Raw genomic sequence first — 23,526 nt, 5'->3', positions numbered from 1 at the left:
AGCCTGCGTGTAGCAACAAAGACCCAACGCAGCCAAAAAAATAAATAAAATATATATTTTTAATAATCTATATTTTTTGTTTGTTTTTTATAAATTTATTTACTTATTTATATTTGGCTACGTTGGGTCTTCGCTGCTGCGTGTGGGCTTTCTCTAGTTGTGGCAAGCAGGGGCTACTCTTCATTGCGGTGCATGTGCTTCTCATTGCAGTGGCTTCTCTTGTTGCAGAGCATGGTCTCTAGGTGCGTGAGCTTCAGTAGTTGTGGCACACGGGCTCAGTAGTTGTGGCTCGCTGGCTCTAGAGTGCAGGCTCAGTAGTTGTGGCACACGGGCTTAGTTGCTCCGCGGCATGTGGGATCTTCCCGGACCAGGGCTCAAACCTGTGTTGCCTGCCTTGACAGGTGGATTCTTAACCACTGCGCCACCAGGGAAGTCCCAAAATAAATAAATTTTTTTAAAAAAAGAAAGAAAAGGCATCTCTGATGTTGGATTGAGGACAGAAGGTCTGGTTTTGTGATCTTAGGCTAAAGATGCCGACACCCAGGGTCCTGTTCTCCAGCCTCCTCTATCCAAGGCTTTGTCAACAAGCCTCTGGTTTCAGATTCAGAATGGGAGGGGAGTAAACACGAATAACAGAGTGGATACTCTTCCTGATGAAATGAAGTCTTTTGTTTAGAGACAGAGGAGTATGCGTGCGCTTTTACGTGTGAGGACCCACAAGCGTGGTCTCCAGACAATCCCAGGAATTAATCAGTTGAAGGTAACAGAAACTGCAACCCCTCAAGATAAAACATCTGACACTGAAATGTGACTCTTCTGTCTTTATAGTAAGATTGGAGGACGGTATCACCTCCTCACTGGAAAAGGAGGGCAGGACCCACAATCTGTAAATGCAAAGAATAAGCCAGGCGAGGACCAAGTGGAAGCAGGGATTCTGCATGAGCACCTCAACAGGAAAGGGGGATTTCTCATTTATCCAATAGGTCCTGAGACCCAGGAAAGAACTGGGGAAATGGAGGTACAGAGGCACACGGACAGTATCTCCAAAGCTCTTTCTTTGGTACCCCACCAGGATCATCTGTTATTGATGGGTCTGGAGTTCTCCAGAGGGTGGACTTTCTTTTCTAGTACCACCTGCCACCACCCCGCCACCTAGAAGCATGGTAGCCCCACTTCAGCTCCCCAGACACACAGCTCTTCCCTCCCTCTGGCCTTTGCACAAGATGTGCCCTCTGCCTGGAAGGCCAGGCTTCCCTCCTTTTGATGGCTGACTCCCTCTCGTCTTTCGCATCTTAGCTTAAATATCACTTCCAGAGATGCCTTTCCTGACCACTGTACTTAAAGGAAGTGCCTCCTGTGACTCTCTTCCCATGCACCCTGTTTGTTTTCCTTCTTCGCGTTTCCCGTGACATCCAGAATGACTTTCCTTGTTTGTCTCCTCTGAGTAAATGGCTCCATCAGGGCTGGGGTATTTTCTTCCACTCGCCCTTAAATCCCCAGTGTCCAGTCTGGAGTCAGGTTAGGCACTAAATGGCTGTTGGTTGAATGTTGTTCATTTTCTACCCCAGAGCTACCTCGTGTCTTATAATTTCTGTTAAAAATCACAAATTCCAGGCTTCCCTGGTGGCGCAGTGGTTGAGAGTCCGCCTGCCGATGCAGGGGACACGGGTTCGTGCCCTAGTCCGGGAAGATCCCACATGCCGCGGAGCGGCTGGGCCTGTGAGCCATGGCTGCTGAGCTTGCGCGTTTGGAGCCTGTGCTCCGCAACGGGAGAGGCCACAACAGTGAGAGGCCCGCATACCGCAAAAAAAAAAAAGAAAAGAAAAAGAAAAATCACAAATTCCCTAATGTTAACTCCTATACTGCGAAGGCTTTGCTGAAGACCTCTGGAGTATTTCTCCCCTTCCCACTGTCTACTGCAGATCGCAGTCAGTAAAATTCAGTGGTGAGCAATGCAATGCTTCTCATTTTCACAGGTATTCTTTTAGCCCCATATCTTCCCACTCTTGTTCATCCATCCAGGAGAGCCTTCCTTCCTTCTTTTCTCTCTTTGTTCTGTTACTAGCAAACCAGAAGAAAGCAACCCAAATGAGCATCAGGCTGGCTCCTGAATTAGGGAAACAAAAGGTGATAGAATGAATGTGAAACTAGACCTTGTGTAAAGCCACTGCCATAAACCTCAGAAGCAGCTGCCCTTAACCTGGGGCTTATGGACAGGCTTCAGGGGATCAGTGCATCCCTGAAATGGTGCACAAAATGTCAGCATACATTTTTGTTTACAGAGAAACAGACCTGGGTTTCTATCAGATTCTCAAATGGGTATGTGATCAAGTAAAGGATTAAGAAGCATTGAATTAAAGTCCTTGGCAGTACCAGAAGTTGCCAGAAGACTGCACAGAGAGTTCAGTTCACTGTTTTGTCCTCCTGTACCCAGTTGGTCCAGGACCACATCATCGGTGCCCTATGCACTGGGAGGAGATCTCCCAAAACAAAAGCAGACAGCACTCCTGTCCTCAAGGAGGTTACTGGTGATTTTTTTTTGGAAAATACAGACAATAACACCCCCTCCCTCAGACACACACACACACACACACAAACGCGTGCGCACACAAAATAAACGAATAATGTGCTGCCTGGTAAGTACCATGAAGTATCATGGAGTGGAAAGTAACTGGGCCAGAGTCTAGAGGGAATCCCTGAGGAGGTGACATTCCAACCAAGACGTGAACCATGAGAAGGAGGCAGCCATGGGGAGATGTGGGGGGAGAACATTCCAGGCAAATGGAACTCAGCATAGGGCCTATGAAATGGGATGAGACCTAGTATGTTCCAGGGCCCAAGTGGGCCCTGCACTTGAACATAGTGAAGGAGAGAGGCAGAATGGTAGAGGGAGTGGGCAGGAGTCAGATCTCTTTTAGGCCAAGGGAACAAATTTGGATTTTATTCTAATGAATTTGGATTTTATTCTAAGTTCCCTGGGAAGCTCTTGGAGGGTTTTAGGCAGAAAGGCAACTTGATCTGATATATACTTGAAAGGTCACTGTCACTGCAGGGTGGCTGATGGACCCTAGCAGTGCAAGAAGGAAGGCTGGGCGATCAGGGAGGTGTATGACGGAGGAGAGAGATGATGGTGGCTTGGGCCAAGGTGATCTTACTGTAGATGCTGAATAGTGATCAGGTTCAAAGGGCACTGGAGAGGTATAGCCAAAAGGAGTTGTTAGTGGATTGTAGAGGAGGCATGAAGGAAAGAGCCTGATAGATGACTGGTGGATAGTGGTACATTGACTGGGAAGGGGACGACTTTGGGAGTGGGATGCATGCAAATTGGAAGTTGGAAACAATAGTTTTGTCTAAGGTGAATTAGATTTGAGATGTGTTGAGTACACAAAGGGGGCCAGGCTAGAGAAGCAAACTTCAGAGTTGTCTACGTCTAGTATTTGAAGCCCCAGATGAGATCACCTAGGAAAAGACTAGGTAGAAAAGAGTAGGGGACAAGAGACCGAACCCTAGAGGTGTGGAGAGGAGGAGGTTGAGCTAAGGGACAGAGAGACACAGCCAGTGAGAGAGGATGAAACCAGGTGCAGATGATGGCATGGAAACCTTGGCAGAGACCCATTCGGGAAGGAGGAAGCTGCCAACCTAGCTACATGCTGCCACGTTGGTAGCAGAAGGGCCATTGGCTTTGGCAAGAATTAAGCCATTGACGTTCTTGGGAGAAACAGAACAGTTTCAGTGGAGCGAGGGGGACACAAGTCTTCCTGGTGGGTTGAAGAGACAATGGGCCATAGGAGTTGGAGTATAGACAGCTCCTTTGAGGTGTTCTGCTGTAACATGGTCTTGGAGGAGAATGTGGACGTGGGGTTAAAGAAAATTTTGTTTTATTTAATGAAATAGGTGATATATTTCTTGGCCAGTGGGAAAGAGCCAGTAAAAAGAGAGAAACCGATGATGTTGGAGAAGGAGTGAAGTATTAGTATTATTTTAATAAAATAGTATCATTAGTATTATTTTAATAAAAGTATTCATTAGAAATAAGTGAACATCTTTTTAGATTCATTTCAGTGGTTTTCTGTTTTCTCTAATTACCTACTGTATTCTAAGAATAAAGTTTTATTCTACTCTTTGATACCTGGGTAGAGTTGATCAGCTGCTTTTTGGTTTAAAAAATGGCTCTGTGAGTTAACCTGAGAACCTTGACATCACTGATAACATTGTTGCTGTGGAGAAAAATGTTGTGAGTTCTAGAAGGTCTTTGGAATTTGGCCTATTTGGAAACCAGGGTCAGAAATGTCAGGGTAAGGTTGGCTCTTTGCGAAGAGCCAAAGGGCATCTGCTTTCATAGAGTTGATTGACCTACCTTCCTTTTCTTATCTCCTCTGATTGCTGGATCTCTTAGCCATATTGAGTGTTGCCTTGCAGAGCATGGAAAAGCCCTAGCTGAATCTGAACCCATCGCTGCAAAGAATTCAGAGCGTTTCATATTAAAGATGTGATCTTTACTTTTAACCACAGGGAGAGGACTGAGACCCTTTTAAACTATATTGTCTTGTGTAATAAAGTTGCCCTTGAAAAATATTGTGCATAATTGTATATTTAGTGTTGAAGATTTACACGAACTTTTATGTAAGGAGAAAACTCCATTATTCACCCTCCAGTGTGTCTCTCCCAGCACGAAAGCCAAGATGCTTACAGTGACTTGCCAGGCTTTCCTCAGGGACCCTCCCTTCACCCCTCTGACCTGACCTCCTCGGCTCCCTTTGCTTCACTGCTCACTCTGCTCCAGCCACACTGGGATCCGGGTCTTTGGAATGAATGTGCAAGTTGTATCCTGTCTCAGGACCTTTGCACTGACCTTTCCCTCTATTAGAAGGCTCTTACCTCCAGGATATTCACCTAACCAACTCACCCACTTCTTTCAGATCTGTCGTAATCATCCCTTCAGCAGGCCTTCCCTAGCCACCCTATGTAAAATTTCAGACAGCCCTCCTTGACAAATCACAGCCTCTTCCCTACATTACTTTTTCTCCTTTGCACTTATCACTATAACATACTCTATCATTTACATTTTGTCTCATTTATTGTATAGTTCTGTCACTAAACAGTAAGTTCCCATTAGAGTAAGGAATTTTTTGTCTATGTTGTTGACTCTTGTATAGCAGGTGCTCAGTAAATATTGGTTAGTTGAATGAATAAATCAATGATTGAATGGATCCCTTAGTTATCTTGGCAGTTAATTTGCATTTTTACATATCATATTTGCTTAGAACAAGGAACAACTGCAGGAAACAGTGGAAATTTTTTATGTGTGTGTTTGTATATATGCATATATGTGTGTGTGTGCGTTTATGTATGTATGTCTCCATATACGTAGTTGTTCCACCTAAATTAACCCAGAAGTCAGCGAGACTCTCAAACAAGTCATGTTGTAAAGATAATTCAGTTCCAGAGACAGTATAGAAGGTAAGAGGAATGGTTTAAAGCATCTTTGTCAGACAGAGTTTGGGTCCATCCTGACTTTGTCTCAGTAAATCTGGGCTACTCTGGCCTCCCCTGAACTCGCCCCTCCCTCACCCAGCCTCTGCCTTCCACTTCCCACTGCAGAGGCTGGCCTCAATTTTTCACCTGGGGGAGGGCCCTAAGGGATGAGATGTGAATGATTAACTTTGGTTGAGACTCCTTCAAGATTACAATCTCTGCTCCTGGACACATTTGCTTTTTCGTTCACCTGGGAAGCCCACTAGACCCTCGCTTCCTCTCTGAGCTGACCTTTTATTCCCCCCCTTTGGGGTCGAGGAGGAATGGCTCTTCATTCCCCCTTTGAAAGGCTTCTGTTTGCTTAGCAAACATTGACCACACCAAGACCTTGCTTGGGGCCAGTTATTGCTTCCTCGCCTACCCTCCCCCCTTTCCAAACACACACACATATAACCCCCTATTCCCCCAACTGATTGGAGAGGCAGCCCAGGCCAGGGAGAGAGCCTTTCTCAAGGAAAGTCTTTGAAAGCTGCTGGGAGCCAGCTGGTAGGATTTTTGGAAAGGGCATAAGGGTTTTGGAGAGAGAGCATCTTAATCCTCCTTCCTTTTAAAATAAAAGCTTGTGGCTATGACATTATTTTGCCTTTGAATTCTCACTAATAAAACAATTGTTCATTGTTCACAGCATCTGTTTACATAGCTCCTTCTGAATTCCTTGATTACAGGTTTTAATAGGGATTAGATGGTGCAACCCCTTCCCATCCCAGAACTGAGACTCTCTCCCATCCCACCTCCCCTCCCAGCCTCTGTACTGTAATGTTTAAAGTAGCCATGCATAGACCGAGCGTCTTTAAAAAAAAAACAAAAACAAAAACCATGAGGAATTAATGCATATTTTTGTTGGCACTGCATCAAAATTGACAACACCGGAAATAAAGTACGTCATTGTTAGCTATGCAAATAGGTATCTTTTCCCTCTCAGGTTCAGAAGTTATCTCTGTAGCCTAATCATTTCAGTTAAATTCTTTGCATTCAATTGTTGATGGAATTAGTTAAGTAATGTTACCATCAGTGATTTCTGTGTCATTATTAATAGTAGCAGTTTTAGCTGAGCGACTTTTTCCAACACTTTAGCACAGTCCATGGGTTTTTAGAATGTTCTTTCACGTCTAGATTTTATTCAGCTTGACCAACTGTTACGACTCCCTTGGGACCATAGGAGGGCCCTTCCACTAGGTGCTTTACGGTAACAGTTTCCGAGTTTAGTGTTAGCTTTTGCTTTGCTGAAACTTTTCACAGCTGACTTGGTACTAGCACTCAGGCCTGACCTCTCGCTCCTTCAGCACTTTAGGGGTTAATTTTGTTGGTGGATCCGGTTTCTTTCCTGGGCAGGGGAATGGAGATCCCCTTCTAGCTGGTACTTCAGTAGCAGAGTTGCTGGGTGCCTGGAATTCCCAGGCCCGGCGTGGGCTGGCTGGCTGGCTGGCTGACGGAATTGCCTTCGTGAGATTCATTCAGCTTCTTTGTCTGCTTTCTCTAAGGACCACAATGTAGTGAAATGCTCTGGCCTAGGAACCTTACAAGGTAGGACGATATTCTAAAATTTCTAGGGCCTGGGGCAGGGTGTGGTGCCTGTACTACCTTGGATGGTATCAGAAAGCCAGGCAGAGAAGCCAGTGGTGCAGCTGCCAAAATCCCAGTGAGCTAAGTAGCGGGGGAGTCACTGGTCAGGAAATTCAGCATCCTTTTCCTTCCCACCCCTAGCCCTTTTCATTTTAACCTTGATAGTCTTAAAGGCAGCCTGACAGAGCATTACCCAAATGTCCTTGGTCCACCTGGACATTTGGGTAATGTCAATATTTTCCAGACCATCTTATCAAATTAGGCTGCTGAGACCAAAAAACTGGGTGTTGATCACTAGCTATGTTAGGTCCTTATTTCAGGCTTTTTGGAGGAGACTTTTGAGCCTGGGGGATTGGGGGAACTAGAGAGAGGCAACATGGGCCCCGCGCGAGGGCGAAGGCTGCTGGTGGTTCAGAGGTCCCTGATTGAAATGACTTGCAGTTGGAGGTTTTGTTTGGAGTCTAAGAAGCCGGCGGGGGGTGGGGGGGACTTGTGGTTGTGTTTACTAATGCTGCAAATTACCAGGTGGGTTTTTTTGTGGAAACTAGGCTCTGGGAGAGATGGCATAGATTTAAGTAGGAGTACTTTTCTTGTTTGTTATGGCTGCTCTAAAGCTTCCCAAAGAGGAGCATTTTTATTTTTAAGCCAAACAAGGGGAAGAGAAAACAATGTTCATTGCCACCTACTACTTGCCAAGCACCTAACAGACATTGTCTCATTTAACTTTTCTTGCAAAGCCAGCAATATTATTTTAAATTTTGAGGTGAGGCAGTGGGAGCCAGGAGAGGTTAAGGAACATGCTTAAGGTCACACAGATACTGGGCAAAGCTGGGACTGGCCACCACTTTGCCTTCCTTGTTGGGCTTGGCAGATGGCTCAGGATGGTTTTATCTGTAAGTTTAAATGTGGATTCAGCTGGATGAGGGCAGTTTTTATTGTGGAGGACTCACCCAAGTGCACAGGATAACTTGCAAGCACGGCCTGCCTGGGCCTCTCAGATTCAGCTTGTTTCTGGAGCGCGGTGGTATTAAAAAGTAACTGCTTTGGCAGCAGGACCTACCTGGGAGTTTGCTCATCTCTTTGAGGCTTTCGGACTCATGGATGAATCTGTGACTGGATTTGTGCTGGTTGGCTTTGTACCTGGTTCAGGGGGGGCAGAAGCCCAAGTGAAAGTCAAATCTGGGAAGGTCAGTGGCCTTGGAGTTGGCCTTGGGCTGCTGGAAATGTGCCCTGGAACTCTCCGGCGGCCTCCCAAGAAGTTGGATTTATGGAGTCCCGGAGGGAGAGGTTGTACACCCAGAATGTTAATGCTGACCCAGGCTTGGCACTAGCCGTTCACATGTGTGACGGGGGTGGCTAATTAGCTAGGGCTGAAGCTGCTTTTGGGTCCCAGAGCTGATTTTGAGTGTCTGTTTCTTGACCTGAGTTCCCTTCCCTCCCCATCCCATTGCCCCAGAAGACGTAGCAGACCCCTGACCGGCAGCCCGGAGGCAATTGTAGCTCTGTTTTATGCATACAGGTTTCCGGACTCCTAAGATGTATGGGGAAGTGAGTGTGAGTATGTGTGGGTGGGCGGTGTTAATGGAAATGTTGGGACCCTCACATCCCCCCACCTACTCTAGACCTAAGGCAGCCAGTCAGTGCCCTGTCTGGGATCCCCGCCCCAGCTTCTCTTTAACTACTTGGAGATGTTTTTGAAATAAGTTGACTGCCTTAAAAGGTGTCCTGGGTTTTTTGGAGAACAAGTGAGGGTTCAGAGTTCTTATATGACTGTGATCTGCTTAAAAGCCTCTTTGCCTCTGCTCTTAGATTGAATGAATGTGGTTAAGAAGAGCTTGAGTTTTAGAACCAAGCAGATCTAGGTTCAAATCCAGCTCCATTTATTAGCTCTGGCACCGTAGGCAGGTCACCATAGCCCCTGTAAGTCTCAGTTTCCACATCTGTAAAAAGGGACCGTTAATAGTTTGTGCCTTATAGTGTAATAGGAGTGTGTGGGATAACATATGTAAAGTGCTTTAGCAAAGTGCCTGGAGCCCACTATTAAAACTTTTCAGCTTGTATGAGTGTTTGCTGCTGCTTTCATTAGCTATTGCTGAATTCTGTTGATGTATAGGGTACTCATGTCTTCTGGTAAACAGAACAACAGGACGAGTTTGTTGAGATCTTTGGCAAAAGCCAGGCGGCTGTGGACCAAGTGTCAGCAGCCTTCTCTGGTGGAGCCTTGGAGGAGAGAGGCCTTTGTGTAGCTGAGGCCAGCAGACACGCTGGTGCCTATTCTAACAATGAGGGTATAAGGCATCTGGACCAGAGCTCTGGGGTTTGTAGCCCAACCAGCCCCTGGAGCCAAAGGAGGAATTTCACGCTTACTCAGGGGACCACCTACTTGTTGAAGGAATGAGTTACCAAAATGGGACAAAGGTGCCGTGGGGTGAAACTCAACCCCAGGCATTCTGAGTGCTACTAAATCCCCTTGGAGCCTTCTTTATGGGGTTCCTGTTTCCCTCTCTCCACCTCAAATGATTGGCCTTGCACCTGGCACTGTCTGTAGGAGCTGCTTCTCCCCTGGGACACTGCCCGTTTGTGGCAGCAAGCTCTTGCGCTAGAACTTTGTCATCTATTTCATATTGTGGGCGTGTGTCTCCTTCCTGCGGTCCTTGCAAAGTCCCTGGATCCAGGGCTGCAGCTGACAGCAGCTGGTTGTCTCCTCTGTGCCTGGAGATCTGATGTGGTCCCACAAAAGGCTTATGAGGACTGGGTGTTAATTAGCACCAGATCACACAGAAGGAAACCTGGGTCTCCTGGAGGTGAAGATGCTCTGACAAAGCAAATGGCAGGGCCAGGGTTCAAACCTAGATCTGTTTTGCTTTTTCCTCCAGAGCATATGCTGCCTCCATGCAGAGCCTTGGGGGTTTATGGTACCCTAGCCCACTGCTAGATGAGACTAAATTTACTGGGATTAGTATCTAACTCTGCCCTTTCTTTAATTTGAGCTCAGGTTCTGGGTCATTTTGCAACAGCAAAACCCTGTAGGCTGATCCCAGGGGTGAAAGCAGGAAGGGTGGCTTGCTTGCTCATCACTGTTTTCAAGTAGCTATCTTTTTTTTTCATGTGGAAAACTTTCAAGTCCTTTTAATACACATGTAGGTGTTCATGAAAATGTGTCAAATGAATAAATAAATGAGGTGGTTGAACGCTCTTGGATCTGTGTGTGAATCCCAGCTTCAACAGCTCCTAGTTGTATGACCTTTGGGCCTTTCTTTCCAAGCGTTAGTTGTCTCATCTCTAGAATGGGTATAGAATTAGTCTCTATCTCACGGTACCCAGGAGAAAATCTAAGTAAGCTGTCAATAATAGTTATTATTTTTATCAAAGAGTTGGGCGGATTAAATGAAAGAATGCAAGTAATATAATTAGCATGGAGTCTGGCACGGCTTTAAACTTCAATTAAAGTTGGCCCTTATCATTCTCAGATAGGCAGCGAAAGGTAGGTTTCTGCAGGAATCCTGCTGCATTCTTTGAAGGTCGATTTTCTTAATAGGCTCCGGCAGTGCTCGGAGGAGGTGATGCTCCTGAGAAAATCTCCTGGGGAGGAAATAGTTAACATACCTGTCTGGTGGGAAATGGAGGTAGCCAAACCTTTTCCCTTCCCCAGGGGTTGCTGCTAAGCCCTGGTTGGGCTTGCTCACTCATCCACACCAAAGGATCTCATTCCGCTGGGCCCTGGGGTTTCACAGGAACAATTGCCTTGAACAATAGCCAGAAAACAAGTTCCACCAGTCTGGGCTTTTGCAAGTGAATACAGCTGTCTGGTGCGGGGCACAGGGCCCTGGAAATGAGCTCTGCTGTGATTCTGGAGCAGAACTGGAAAAGTGAGCAGGTAAGGCTGGGACACAGCCCTGGGTGGCTCTACAGTGCGGGCTTAGTCACCAGGAGAGAGGCAGAGACGGGGGCAGGGGCCGTCCAGACTGTTTCTGAGAATGGTGAGGGCCTTCTGGAAGTAGACCCAGCCTTTGGGGTTTGGGGGGAGAGGGATTAGGATCCACTGCTTTGTGAAGGCTGCTTTTGAGAACCAGAGTTACAGTACTTCATCTCTGCTAACCTGCTGTGGTTTATTAGTGAGCAGAGAACTAATATTTATCTGCAATCTGATTTTTTTCACAACATCATTTAGGCATGTCTTTCCCTTGCATAAACAACATTATCTCACAGGGAGTCCATTTGGAAAGTGTAATGACCCTCCAGATCCTTCAGTAACTTCTCAGAGTCTTTTGCTGAAAGCCAGGATTCCTCATGCCTGGGCGTGTAAATCCTAGTGGAAAAATCTGTTTAATCATCCCTCTAACCTTGGGATTCGGTTTTGCCTTTTTATTTCATGGAAGATGAAGTTGTAATATAGTATCACATTAATTCAGAACCATTACAGATTCCTGATATATCAAGATACTCCCCAGAAGAGCTCAATATTAAAAATTTGTCCAAATTAGAGGTGATTTCTCAGGAGGGTCTGGTGAAAGCAGGTTACTCTTCCCTGGTTGTATGGAATGCTGACTCCCTACAGCAGTGAGGAAAACAGGGAGTGTGAGAGGCTGGAATAATTTATGATTCTTTCACCTGCGTTTTTCATAGCAGATAGCTTGTGTTTGGGCTGTTAAAATTGTGCTTTAAGCCCTCTGAGTGGCATTTGAATTCCTGACACAGTGATGTCAGAATCTCTTGTAAGACTCTGTAACTGGATCTCCTTGTCTTATGGGCCTTTCCATTTTTTAATGGATTTTCCGGTCACTTTGGAGAGCCTTGGCTCTGGTTAAAATGCTGTGTCTTGGCCAACATGGGGTCTCATTGATATTACACTTGGTTGCTGTCAGCCAGTCGAGGTTCTTTTGAGATTCGGCTGGTTAGCAGACAGAGACTTTGAAGCTGACCTACATGTACTCTCTTTCTGACGAGAGGCATTAAGACCCTGGTTGAGTCCTATCCTGATGAGCTCTGGGCTCTGAGCCTCGGTTCATCCAGTGGAAAATGGGAGGTGAAATAATCCATGTACCATGCCTGGCATTTGGTAAACACCGCCAATGGTGGCTCTAAGTATTAGGTAAGATTGCATCTTATTCCTTTGTGGATAAACGGTGGTCTCATAGAGAACCTCTTGTGGATTGGGTTGTAATGCCTCTATAGGAGGGTCTCAAACTCAGATTGCCGGGTCAGTCAGGTAGCATATGTGAGTGCAAAGGCTCAGATGCGGGGTTGAATCAAATGGGAAAGCACATGTCTGTCTAAAGAGAGCAGTTACAACTCAGGGCTAAGTAATCATCTCCTATGTATAAGATATTGGCACCTATTCCAAATATTTAAAAGACTCAGTGTGGGCTTTAAAGATAATCATTTAAGGGGTGAAATCAGCAACGAAGAAGCCCAGAAACTAGGAAGTGCAGTTACTTCTTTGGCAGCTTTTACTGAATGAGAGGAGATGCTCTGACCAGTGGGGACCTTCAGTGCCCCTTTGCCTCTATTAGCTTTTCTCTGAGCTTAAACTCCCAGGATGGCAGTTAGAAAGCACCTCTGGGATGGCTGCATCCACCTCCCTCATGAGAGACTGGGAACTCAGAGTAAGTGACATGTCCAAAGTCTAATAGGAAACAGGTCTGGGGAGGGCTGGGACCAGGGCCTGGCTCTCCTGGCTCCTTGGCTTTGCCACTTCCAAGCCTTGAAGGAGAGAGCAGCATAGCAAAGAGCGTCGGTGGGCCTGGGCTTGGGCATGCTGCCATCTATTGCCTTGTGCTGGCACTTGGCTGGTGGTTTGAGGGGCTATTGAAGGCTGTAGAAAGGTCTGAAACCAGTGCAGTTTCCTTTACTGACCCTCCCATTTTACATTTTCCTTTGTGTCTGAGCCATGTGTTCTTGTCTGTCACATCTACTGGCTTTGCGGCCAAGGGCGGGGACAACTGAGTCATCACTGTACCCCCCAGAACCTCACGTGGTGCCTGGCACACAGAGGGTGCTGGCTGATGGGGTGAGATGAACAAAATGAATTCAAGTCCCCCTGGCTCGGGACTCAAAAACATTGAGTTTAGGAGTCTTGAAGAAAAATAGCAAATGTTTGGTGGAATTCTTTCCGCCCACCCACTGGCAAAAATAGGTGAAGGTCATCTTCCAATCTGATCACTTATAACTGCAGTTGTGCTCTGATATGACCACCAGTGGAGGAGCTTTCATTGAGGAGAAAAAAAGGGACATGGCTGTGATCTGGAGGGGGAATGATCTTTTTGTGTTGATGGTTCTGAGGAGTCAATGGAAGCATCTTCTTGCCATTTCTCTAGATGTCCCAGCCAAAGAATTTATAGGGCATAAACGTCATATGCTGTTTCGAAATTAAAAAAAAAAAAAAAAAAAAAAAAAAAGACGGGGACCAGCCAAGCTGTGGGCCCCACTTCCCTTTTAGTTTCCTATGATAGAACCCGGGGCAGGAGGAGGCCCCCAGAGTTCTTCTGCTTGTTTCCCAAAGCTATTGAACACAATGCTGTTTCCACTAAGACTTTTGGAGTAGCCTTGGCAGTCTTACAATATAGAGTGAAGGTGAAGTGGAACGGGAAGAACTGGTGAAGAGAGTAGATGCTGTCTTGTGTTCATTTAGTCTTCTGGTCGTTCATATAAAAATCATTCATTCACTCACAAAACGAAATCTGCTTTAATATTTTTCTAAATGTCTGAGGAACGCTTTTGTACCCAAAAAGAATGTCTTAGAATTAATTAGGTTTTACTATTCAACTGTTGAAGCTTTAATTTCGAAACCTATGTTTTCTTACAAATCTTATCTGTAAGTCAAGTATTTTTGTATACATTAAGAACGTGTCCACTTGTTATTTGATTAGTACTTTATTCATTCAGACTTGAATTTAGTTAGTACTCTTTGCAAACTTGGATAATTACGTATCCTTAAATATTTTATTTTATTTATTTTTTGCTGCACCACGAGGTTTGTGGGATCTTAGTTCCCTCACCAGGGGTCGAACCCAGGCCCCCAGCAGTGAGAACGCCAGGTCCTAACTACTGGACCACCAGGGATTTCCCTCCTTAAATATTTCAGATTGCATTCGTAAACTTAACATACCTGGTTTCCTCATGCTCTCGAAATGTTGGATAGGGTAGACTTTAGCAGCCTAACAAGCAAAATCTTTCTAAGCACTTAAACAACCCTTGCAAATCAAATAATTTATGACATTTATAACTTCAGTTTGTCCAAAATACTTCCATTCTTTTTGCAGTCTGAATCCAATTCTTAAATCTTTCATCTTAAAAATCTCAAATCAAAAATCAGTACTCATTTAGGTTCGAATCACAAGACTATTCTTTTTAGATTCTCTAATATGCCGTATATTTTTTAAAATATTATAAATATAGAGAGATTACCCCAGTGATCACAAAGCTTTCACCCTAAACTTAAGTATTAATATTAGGATTTATTTCATTATCTCCCTTCATCTTTTTGAAACTTTCCCAGGGTTTAAAGTCACTTACTCCCAACCGAGGGGAGGAAGTTGATCCTCTCAGGTGGGCTCAGAACCATCATGTGGTTTTTCTCAATCAGGTTCAAGAGCAGGATGTAGGAATGGTCAAATCATATTCCGGAATGATTGTTCTGGAGCCATGGCTGAGTACACTGCAGTTCTTTCTGCCGTGTCATCTGGGTCCCTCAAGCCTCTTGCCCGGAATTTTGTTTCACCGCACTGCAAACACAAATCCTCTGGGTTTCTTTCAAGTTTGAGTCATAATCATGTTTTGTAACCTCTTTCAACATTTATCGCCCAACTTGGGTCAGTAGACTTGTACCCCATCCCAGGTTGTACCTAATTTCCTTTGCCACTTGATTGGATTCAACTAATGTTCTTACTGCCTGAATGAATTCTGCATGCTTTCCACATTTTTCCTGTCTGACTCTCAACCACATGTCTGGAGTCGTTTTAGAAACAAATTGCAATTCCCCATTAGTTAGCACAAGTATACCGAGTGACAAAAACCTAAGCAAACTAGTTTTAAGCAAAAGAAAAGAATTTTATTAGTTCTCACTGTTTGGTCTCCCAGAAGTGGCTTCTGGCCTGACTGGTTGCAGGGGCTCATGTGATGTCATTCCTCTTGCCTCTGCTTCCCTGCCTCTGTGCTAACTGCCTTCTAAGGCAGGTAAGGTTGAAGGGGCCAGTGGGTCAGAGGCAGCTCTAGGCTTCCTTTGCATTTCTTCCAGAGCTGTGTGTCATTCTCAGCATCTCCTGTGGGGGGAGTGCTATTTTAGGCAAAGTTAAAGAGCTTGTGCCAGCGCTTTGTAACTGTGAAGAAGGTCATGGACGTGTATCTCTAAGAGGGGGCTAGCATACTTCACATTCTCTTGCTGGGACCACATTGTTATCACAGAGCATCTTATGGACCTACTTTTCCTTAGGATGCTTCTTGGAACTCACTGACCTTGATCTTGGTGGCTCATGACCATTTTTTATTTATTTTATTTTTTTTGCGGTACGCGGGCCTCTCACTGTTGAGGCCTCTCCCGTTGTGGAGCACAGGCTCCGGACGCGCAGGCTCAGCGGCCATGGCTCACGGGCCCAGCGGCTCCGCGGCATGTGGGATCTTCCCAGACCTGCGGGGCACGAACCCGTGTCCCCTGCATCGGCAGGCGGACTCTCAACCACTGCGCCACCAGGGAAGCCCCATGACCATTTATAATACCCGGAATTTTAGGGAAAGGACAAGTTGGAGCTAAGTGATTTTATATCTAGATAGATCCGTCAATGTCCCCAAAGATCCAGAAGTGAGGGAGACATGGCTGGTTTTCCGAGTGTGGGGACAGCTCTGGTTTCTGGCACACAGACAGCCCTGGGGGGGGACACCAAGGCCGCTCTTGTTCAGCATGGACTTCCCTTGTGTCACTGCTCCTTCATCCTCCTCCTTAATTTCCCCTCTCCACTCTTCTGCGGGGTAGATCACTGGTTCGCCCCTTCTGGGCCAGCTCAGTTTCAAGCACTTCCTGTAATCTCATCATAGCCGCGTGATGCTCTGGGCACCGACGTGGGAAGAATCGTGTGTGTGATAAGTGCCACATGCCCCTCTGCAACAGCATCTCAGTGTTGAAAGGCCACAAAGGAAGAGCGGGTACAATTTCAAAGCAAAAAAATCTGGGGCTTGGATTCATGGGCATCTGTTCCTAAGTTCCCTGCTTCCTCCCCTCCAGCCCCACTTGTCTCCTGGCTGTCCTCTTTCTTCTTCGTTGGATTATAGGAAATTTTAGATACGTTAAATTGCTAACCCCAGAGAGCAGATGCAATTTAAAGACTCATGGGATTTTCTTTTCATCATGAGAGTGGATTAGAGTCCTTTCCCATCTGTTATGTCACCCTTTTCCCAGCAGAGCCTTCCACAGTGGCCAGCCTAGGTGGTGTCGTCCATGTGTCACCCATAAGGCAACTGAGGCAAGGAAGCTGTGACTTGTCAGAGGCTGAAGTGGGAGGGAGCCGGGCTCAGAATCCACTGCTGGGGCTGCGTTTGCGTCAGAACTTGCCCTGCCTGTCTCTCCTGTATGTGAGTTCAGTCAGGAGGTGTTTAATAAACACATACTGTGTGCCTGGAGATGGAGTTGATGTGAGGCTGGCATTGCCGTGGCAGCACTGCTCTGGAGGTGGGCTTCAGGGTCAGGGAGGGCTTCACTGCCAGCTCTGCCATGCATCTGCAGAGAGCCCTGGACGGCAGCTCTCACAGCCTCAGTTTCCTCATTAGGAAGCAAGGCCACCTGTGAGGGAGTAGGAACGTTGCTGAGAATACGTGCAGATATTGAAGAGTTGGCATGTTGGCAAGTGCTCAGCCAACGGCTGTTGTGAAAAATCGGATGATGCAGGCCAGAGGGAGCACATGTTCTGCAATTAGACGATTCAGCGTCTCAAGCCCAATTCCAAAGTGGACTGAACGGCACTGGGCAAAATACTTGTTCTTTCAGCCTTGATCTCTTCATTTGTCAACTGGGGAGGATAATAGGTCCCTTACAGGTGTGATAGGAAGAGTGGAGAAATAAGTGATGTATCGGAAGCACCTGGCATGATGCCTGACACCTTGGATGCATTTGTTGCTATCACTAAGCAGACCCCTGCATATACTTGGAAAGTAGGATAGACCGTCATACGGAGAACAACCAGAAAACTGCAGGAGCGCATAGGATGAACCCAAATGCGGAAGACTGGGGGAATTCAGAGGAGGGGGTCGTGAGGGTGGGCCACAGTATTTGGAGAGGTCCTTAAAGGAGGATTCGGAACCGGATGGAGCCCAGGCCAAAGCAGTGGCATCACAGGAGGGAAGCCGGCTAAGACCCGGAGCTGCGGGCTGCTGCAGTGCCTGTGAATTCATCCTAAGTCCCCTGCTGAGAGCCCTCACACTTCCTGCCTTTATCCTCCCTACTTGAGAACCGCCTTCTCATGTTTCCCCTGCACTTGTCTGGGACCCTCCAGGTGGGCTTTAGGAAGCCAAATTGGCGGGCTGGAGGGAAAGGTGATGAAAACAGGTTTCCACTAAGCCTCGTCTTCCTGCCTGATCAGCAGAGCTCAGACAGGCATCTTACAAGCTGGTGGAACAAACTGAAACTTCCTCTTGATTACTTGGGGGAGTATGGGGAGCTCCTGGCTTTCTAAATCTCAGATATTGGCATTTCTTTTTTGTTGTTTGGTTTCTTTGGTTTGTTTTTTTGAGATATCGTTGATGTACAATATTATTTGTTTCAGATGTGCAGCATAGTGATTCACAATTTGTTTTTATTTTTTTATTTTTGGTTGTGTTGGGTCTTCGTTTCTGTGCGAGGGCTTTCTCTAGTTGCGGCGAGCGGGGGCCCCTCTTCATCGTGGTGCGCGGGCCTCTCACTGTCGCGGCCTCTCTTGTTGTGGAGCACAAGCTCCAGACGCGCAGGCTCAGTAGCTGTGGCTCGCAAGCCTAGTTGCTCCACAGCATGTGGGATCTTCCCAGACCAAGGCTCGAACCCGTGTCCCCTGCATTGGCAGGCAGATTCTCAACCACTGTGCCACCAGGGAAGCCTGTGATTCACAATTTTTAAAGGTTATACTCCATTTATAGTTATTATAAAATATTGGCTGTACTCCCTGTGCTACACAATATATCCTTGCAGCTTATATATTTTGTACATAGTAGTTTGTACCTTCTAATCCCCCTGCCCTGGTGACCACTCGTTTGTTCTGTGAGTCTGTTCCTGTTCTGTTATATTCCCTAGTTTTTTTTTGTTGTTGTTGTTGTTGTTGTTGTATTTTTTTAGATTCTACATGTAGGTGCTATCATATAGTATATCTCTTTTTCTGTCTGACTTATTTTACTAAGCATAATGCCCTCTAAGTCCATCCATGTTGTTGCAAATTGCAAAATTTCATTCTTTTTTATGACTGAGTAATATTCCATTGTATGTACATACCACATCTTTATCCATTCATCTGCTGATGGACACTTAGGTTGCTTCCTTATCTTGACAATTATAAATAATGCTGCTGTGAACATTGGGATGCATGTATCTTTTCGAATTAGTGTTTTTGTTTTTTCGGATGTATACCCAGGAGTGGAATTGTTCTGACACTGGCGTTTCTGAGGCATCAGGCTGCCGCTGTGCAGGCCTTTCAGTGAGGCACAGCTCACTGTGGAGGGCTGAGTGGTGGAGTAATGTGGTTAAGTCAATGCATCATCATCACACAGCCCCGGGTGTAGATACTGACCCTGCCACTCCTGCTCTGGGATATGCTAGCCTCCTGAACCTGGGCTTCCTCCTGGGGAAGTGGGCCGTGTCGTATGCCCATGTGCACTGAAAATTGATGTAATAGAGAGCCATCTGGCATCACAGTAAAGAGGGTGGCTCTGGGACTTCCCTGGTGGCGCAGTGGTTAAGAATTCACCTGCCAATGCAGGGGACACGGGTATGATCCCTGGTCCAGGAAGATCCCACATGCCACGGAGCACCTAAGCCCGTGCACCACTACTACAGAGCCCGCACTCTAGAGCCCATGAGCCACAACTACTGAGCCTGTGCTCTAGAGCCCACGAGCCACAACTACTGAAGCCCACACGCCTAGAGCCCATGCTCCGCAACAAGAGAAGCCACCACAATGAGAAGCCCGCACATGGCAGTGAAGAGCAGCCCCCGCTCGCCCATTAGAGAAAGCCTGCATGCATCGACGAAGACCCAAAGCAGCCAAAAATAAATAAATAAATTTATTTAAAAAAAAAAAAAAAAAAGAGGGTGGCTCTGAAGCTGGGGCAGCTGGATCCAGGTCCTGCTCCACCTCTTACAGTCTGACCTTGTGCAAGGCGCCTTACCTTTCTAAGCCTCAGTTTCTCCACCTGTACAACAGAAAAACAATAATACCTTTTGTCACTCGATCAAGTAGAGCAGTGTTACATTGGTGCTGGAAGCTTCCTTTATAGCCTTCTCAACTTCCCACTCCCGTGTGTCTAAATCAGCAAGTATTTATTGAGCACGTGCTGTGTATCTGCCACCCTGCAACCAAACAAATGAAAAAATGCAACCGGCTTGATGCTGGCCGGGTGGGGGGTGGAGGTGGCACTGCAGATAGAGGGACCAGGGAAGGCCTTTCTGGGGAGGTGACTCTTCAAGTGAGAAGGAAGAAGGGACAGGTGACCAAGAAGAGGTACAGTAAATGCAAAGCCTTGAACACAGAAACCCAGAACCAGTGAGCGATGGAGGGCGGCCCAAGACAGGACTGGACGGGGAGGCTGGATCACAGGGTCTTGAGGGCCAGAGTACAGAGTTTGGGTCCCTGAGAAGCCACTGGAGGGTTTGAAGCAGTGGAGCAATAGATCTGATTTGTGTTTCACAAAGATCTTTCTGGCTGCTGTGGGGAGAATAGATGGTCTGGGAGCAGACGAGGAGCACGGAGCGCAGCCCGCCTGTTGGCAGTCACCTAGGCAGAGCTAAGCAGCTGGAACCGCAGGGCGCAGGGGCGGGGAGGGCCGTGCACACGGGGAGAGATTCTGCAAGCAGAGGCGGGCGGACCTGGGGGTGGACTGAATGTCTTGGTGTTGGGAAGCAGGAGACAAGGCAGAAGAAAACAGAAGAATTATTGCTTGGAGATTTGACTTGAATGGTGGGGGACGATGGTCTCGATGGAGTTGAGGGTTGAGAAATGGACTCTCTTTTCGATGCATCCGGGGATATTATTAGAGTTAGAACTGCCAATGGAGTGGGTGGGTTTTGCTGACTTTTGCAATTTCCTTCCCTTGGCTTTTTTTTTTTTTTTTTTGCGGTACGCGGGCCTCTCACTGTTGTGGCCTCTCCCGTTGCGGAGCACAGGCTCCGGATGCGCAGGCTCAGCGGCCATGGCTCACGGGCCCAGCCGCTCCGCGGCATGTGGGATCTTCCCAGACCGGGGCACGAACCCGTGTCCCCTGCATCGGCAAGTGGACTCTCAACCACTGCGCCACCAGCGAAGCCCTCCCTTGGCTTTCTTGCTCCAGGAGTGGAGTCCAGAGAATTCACATAGCAGTTCTTTCTCCCGCTCTGAGCCCCAGGGAGGGTGCCCCTGCTGTCTCTTTCTCTGCCCCACTGTCAACTCCAACCCCCAAACCCACTGCTCCTCCGCTGGCTCTAGGCCTGGCAGGTAGCCCTCGGCCTTTCTGAAGTTCCCGAGATGAAGCTGAGGATGGGGTAGGCAGGGTGTAGGTGTCTAGCCACGTCTGCTCAGGGAGGTGCCCACCCTTCAAGGGAAGGTACACATCAGCCACTTCACCCGGCTGCCAGACGAAACGGATGGATGGCACCCTTGAAGATGAGTCACATCAGAGGCAAAGGAACTCTGTCTGGGGCTTTGTGACACCGGAGCCTTCGGGGATGGTACACACTTGTCTGTATCATCAGGCGCCGCTGAGCTGACGCAGTGTGAGGTCTCGGTGCTCAGGCTGTGTTTGTCTTGGCAGCTGGGATGACAGCAGCTCCGTCAGCAGCGGGATCAGCGACACCATAGACAACCTCAGCACGGATGACATCAACACCAGCTCCTCCGTCGGCTCCTACGCCAACACGCCTGCCTCCTCGCGTAAGAGCCTGGATGTCCAGGTAAGGAACAGGGTCCCTCCCAAGGCCCCTGCCAGCAGAGAGCCTTGGGCTTGTGGGCCAAGGGGGCTGTTTGGGGTGTGCAGAATCTCCAGGTCCATGAGATGAGGCCTGACCTCCTGCCTGATGCCTGTGCTCTTATGTCTTGACTCTGTCCTCTACCTGCAGGGAGCGGGGGGGGGGTCCAGTATCGGGGTACGCTAAACGGGAGTGGGGAGACTCACCGCTCTCACTGTGGTGGCCTTGGCAAATCCTGTTTCCTTCCTGGACCTCGGTTTCATCATCTGTTTGGAAAATAAAAAGACGTTGGACTCAACTGGCCGTTCTTAGTCTGAGTCTGGAATGCGTGTCCATGGCATTCATCTGATCCCTCAAGAGCGCTGGGGAGGGAACAAAGTTAAGAAGCCTGGGCTGGAAGACCAGTACGTCCCAGCAGATCTGTGGGTCATATCCTCCTGCCAGTGTATTGTATTTGGCCCACAGTATCACTCTTCTTTTAAATGGGGTGGCATGTCAAGTTTTTTAAAGTTCATCACTTCACATGATAGTGAGCTTCTGGTTTCTCTTGAAAAATCAGAAGATACTGCCTTCCTGAGTCTATATTCTCCACAACCAGCAGATGTCCAGGTGTCTCCGCCTTTGGACAGGGCGCCCATGCCGCTGTGTGCCAACCAGCTACACCCTTCAAATACCTGCCTGTCCTGAGGCACTTGAGTTTCCAACCCCTGCTTTAAACTCTCTGATTTAGTGTTTCAGATGCAGTGCTTCCAAAGCAGTTTTGTGCAGGTGTGTTTGCTTCCCCTCATAGCATCCCTTAGTGGTCAGAGGGGTTGGTTCTACTAAGCCCATTTTACTAGTGGACAAGCGAGGTGCCATCCTCACCACCAGTCCCCACAGTGGCACTGGCATATATGGACTGGAATCCTTTTCGTGGTGAGTCCATCCCACCCGTGGGGCCCGCTGCCTCGGGTGAACCCATGTGAAGGTCTGATGGGGACGGAGTCTCCCAGAGGGACCTTTTGAGGGCAGAGCTGACACAGCCCCTTCTTTCACTCCCTTCCTTTCACATCCGCTTCCTTTCTCCGCTCTTTCTCACTCTGGACAGATAGGAGCTGCTTTGGGAATCTCTTTGCTTTCAAAGGTATCCTCCTCTTTGAGGACAGGGCTAAATGAAGGATGTGTCAGAGTGTGGGATTAATTCTGTACCACAGAAATGTAAACACAGACTGCCTGATGAAATCTACTAGGTGTTGCCTCTGGGATTGCCTATGACTTCTTGAGTTTTCATTTTTAGCCTGAATTTCTAATTATCATTGGCAAACAAGGGTGGGTTGTGGTGGTTAAGGGAAAAAAAACTACCCAAATGAAGGGAGCCCAGAGATTTGGGGGGTACTGATAATGTGCCATATCTTGATCTGAGGGGTAGTTATGTATGTTAATTTCAGAAAATTTCTTCCAATTATATACTTAAGATTGTACATTCAGTATATGAATGTTATACCTCAATTTTTAAAAAGTTAATTAAAAAAACCTAAGCCATACCACCAACTGATCACTGTTTAATTAGTTATTAGACACAAGTTAGAAACACCCAGCCAGACTGTGTCCCTACCACTTGCCAAATGTTATAATATCCACAGTTTCCGGGACTTCCCTGGCAGTCCAGTGGTTAGGACTCGGTGCTTTTACTGCCGTGGCCCAGGTTCATTCCCTGGTCGGGGAACTAAGATCCTGCATGTCGTGGGGCACAGCCAAAAAAAAAAGATATCCACCGTTTTCCTTTCCTTGTGGACACTAATTTTTTTTTTTTTTCGAGACTCATTTTAATTTCAAGGTAACAATAACCAAGCTTCTAGACAGTTCTTAGATACGGAGCTGGGGAACTGAGAGAGAAGGAGAGACAGAGACAGAGATGAGAGAGAGATCTGTAAATCAGTAGGTTTCTCTCTTGTTTACTTGCAAGGTAGGAAGAAGCTTGCTCCTAAAATGCTCACTGAGCCAACAAAACACTGTTGGAACAGTCTCTTTGTCTTTGTTCCCTTCCCACAAACCTGGAGTTAGAATCTGTTTTCCACACTGATACAGAGTAAACATCTGGGATTTACAATTGATACATTTGAATTTGGTTAATGTCAAGGCCCCCCTCCTCCTTGACCAGCTCTTTGCTTTCATCTAGCAAATGTCACATCAGAAAAGCTTCAAGAATATTACACAAGTGTATGTCTTTTGACCAAGATCAGAAAGATAACGCCAAGGGTTGTAAAGAGTTTACTATTTACTGGGTTGTTTTTTGCTCTACAACTACCTGAGTTTAAAATATTTAAATAAAAATTAAG

The 23,526-nt window shown here is 46.9% G+C and overlaps 1 protein-coding gene across 8 annotated transcripts in view; it reads left to right on the top strand.

Annotated features, from left to right (window-relative positions):
• Positions 1–23,526, top strand: part of NAV2 (neuron navigator 2) — a 770,197-nt gene that overhangs the window by 673,953 nt on the left and 72,718 nt on the right. For all 8 annotated transcript variants that reach the window (XM_081241078.1, XM_081241077.1, XM_081241076.1 and 5 more), the window contains one exon: positions 21,055–21,193. In XM_081241078.1, coding sequence (XP_081097204.1) covers positions 21,055–21,193 — 139 coding nt within the window. The remainder of the gene's footprint in view (positions 1–21,054; positions 21,194–23,526) is intronic.

Source organism: Mesoplodon bidens (genome assembly GCF_964165515.1).
Source record: "Mesoplodon bidens genome assembly, chromosome: 7".
Classification (NCBI taxonomy): Eukaryota; Metazoa; Chordata; class Mammalia; order Artiodactyla; family Ziphiidae; genus Mesoplodon; species Mesoplodon bidens.
The sequence above is the reverse complement of the archived record's forward strand: the minus strand, read 5'-3'. Positions and strand labels throughout refer to the sequence as shown.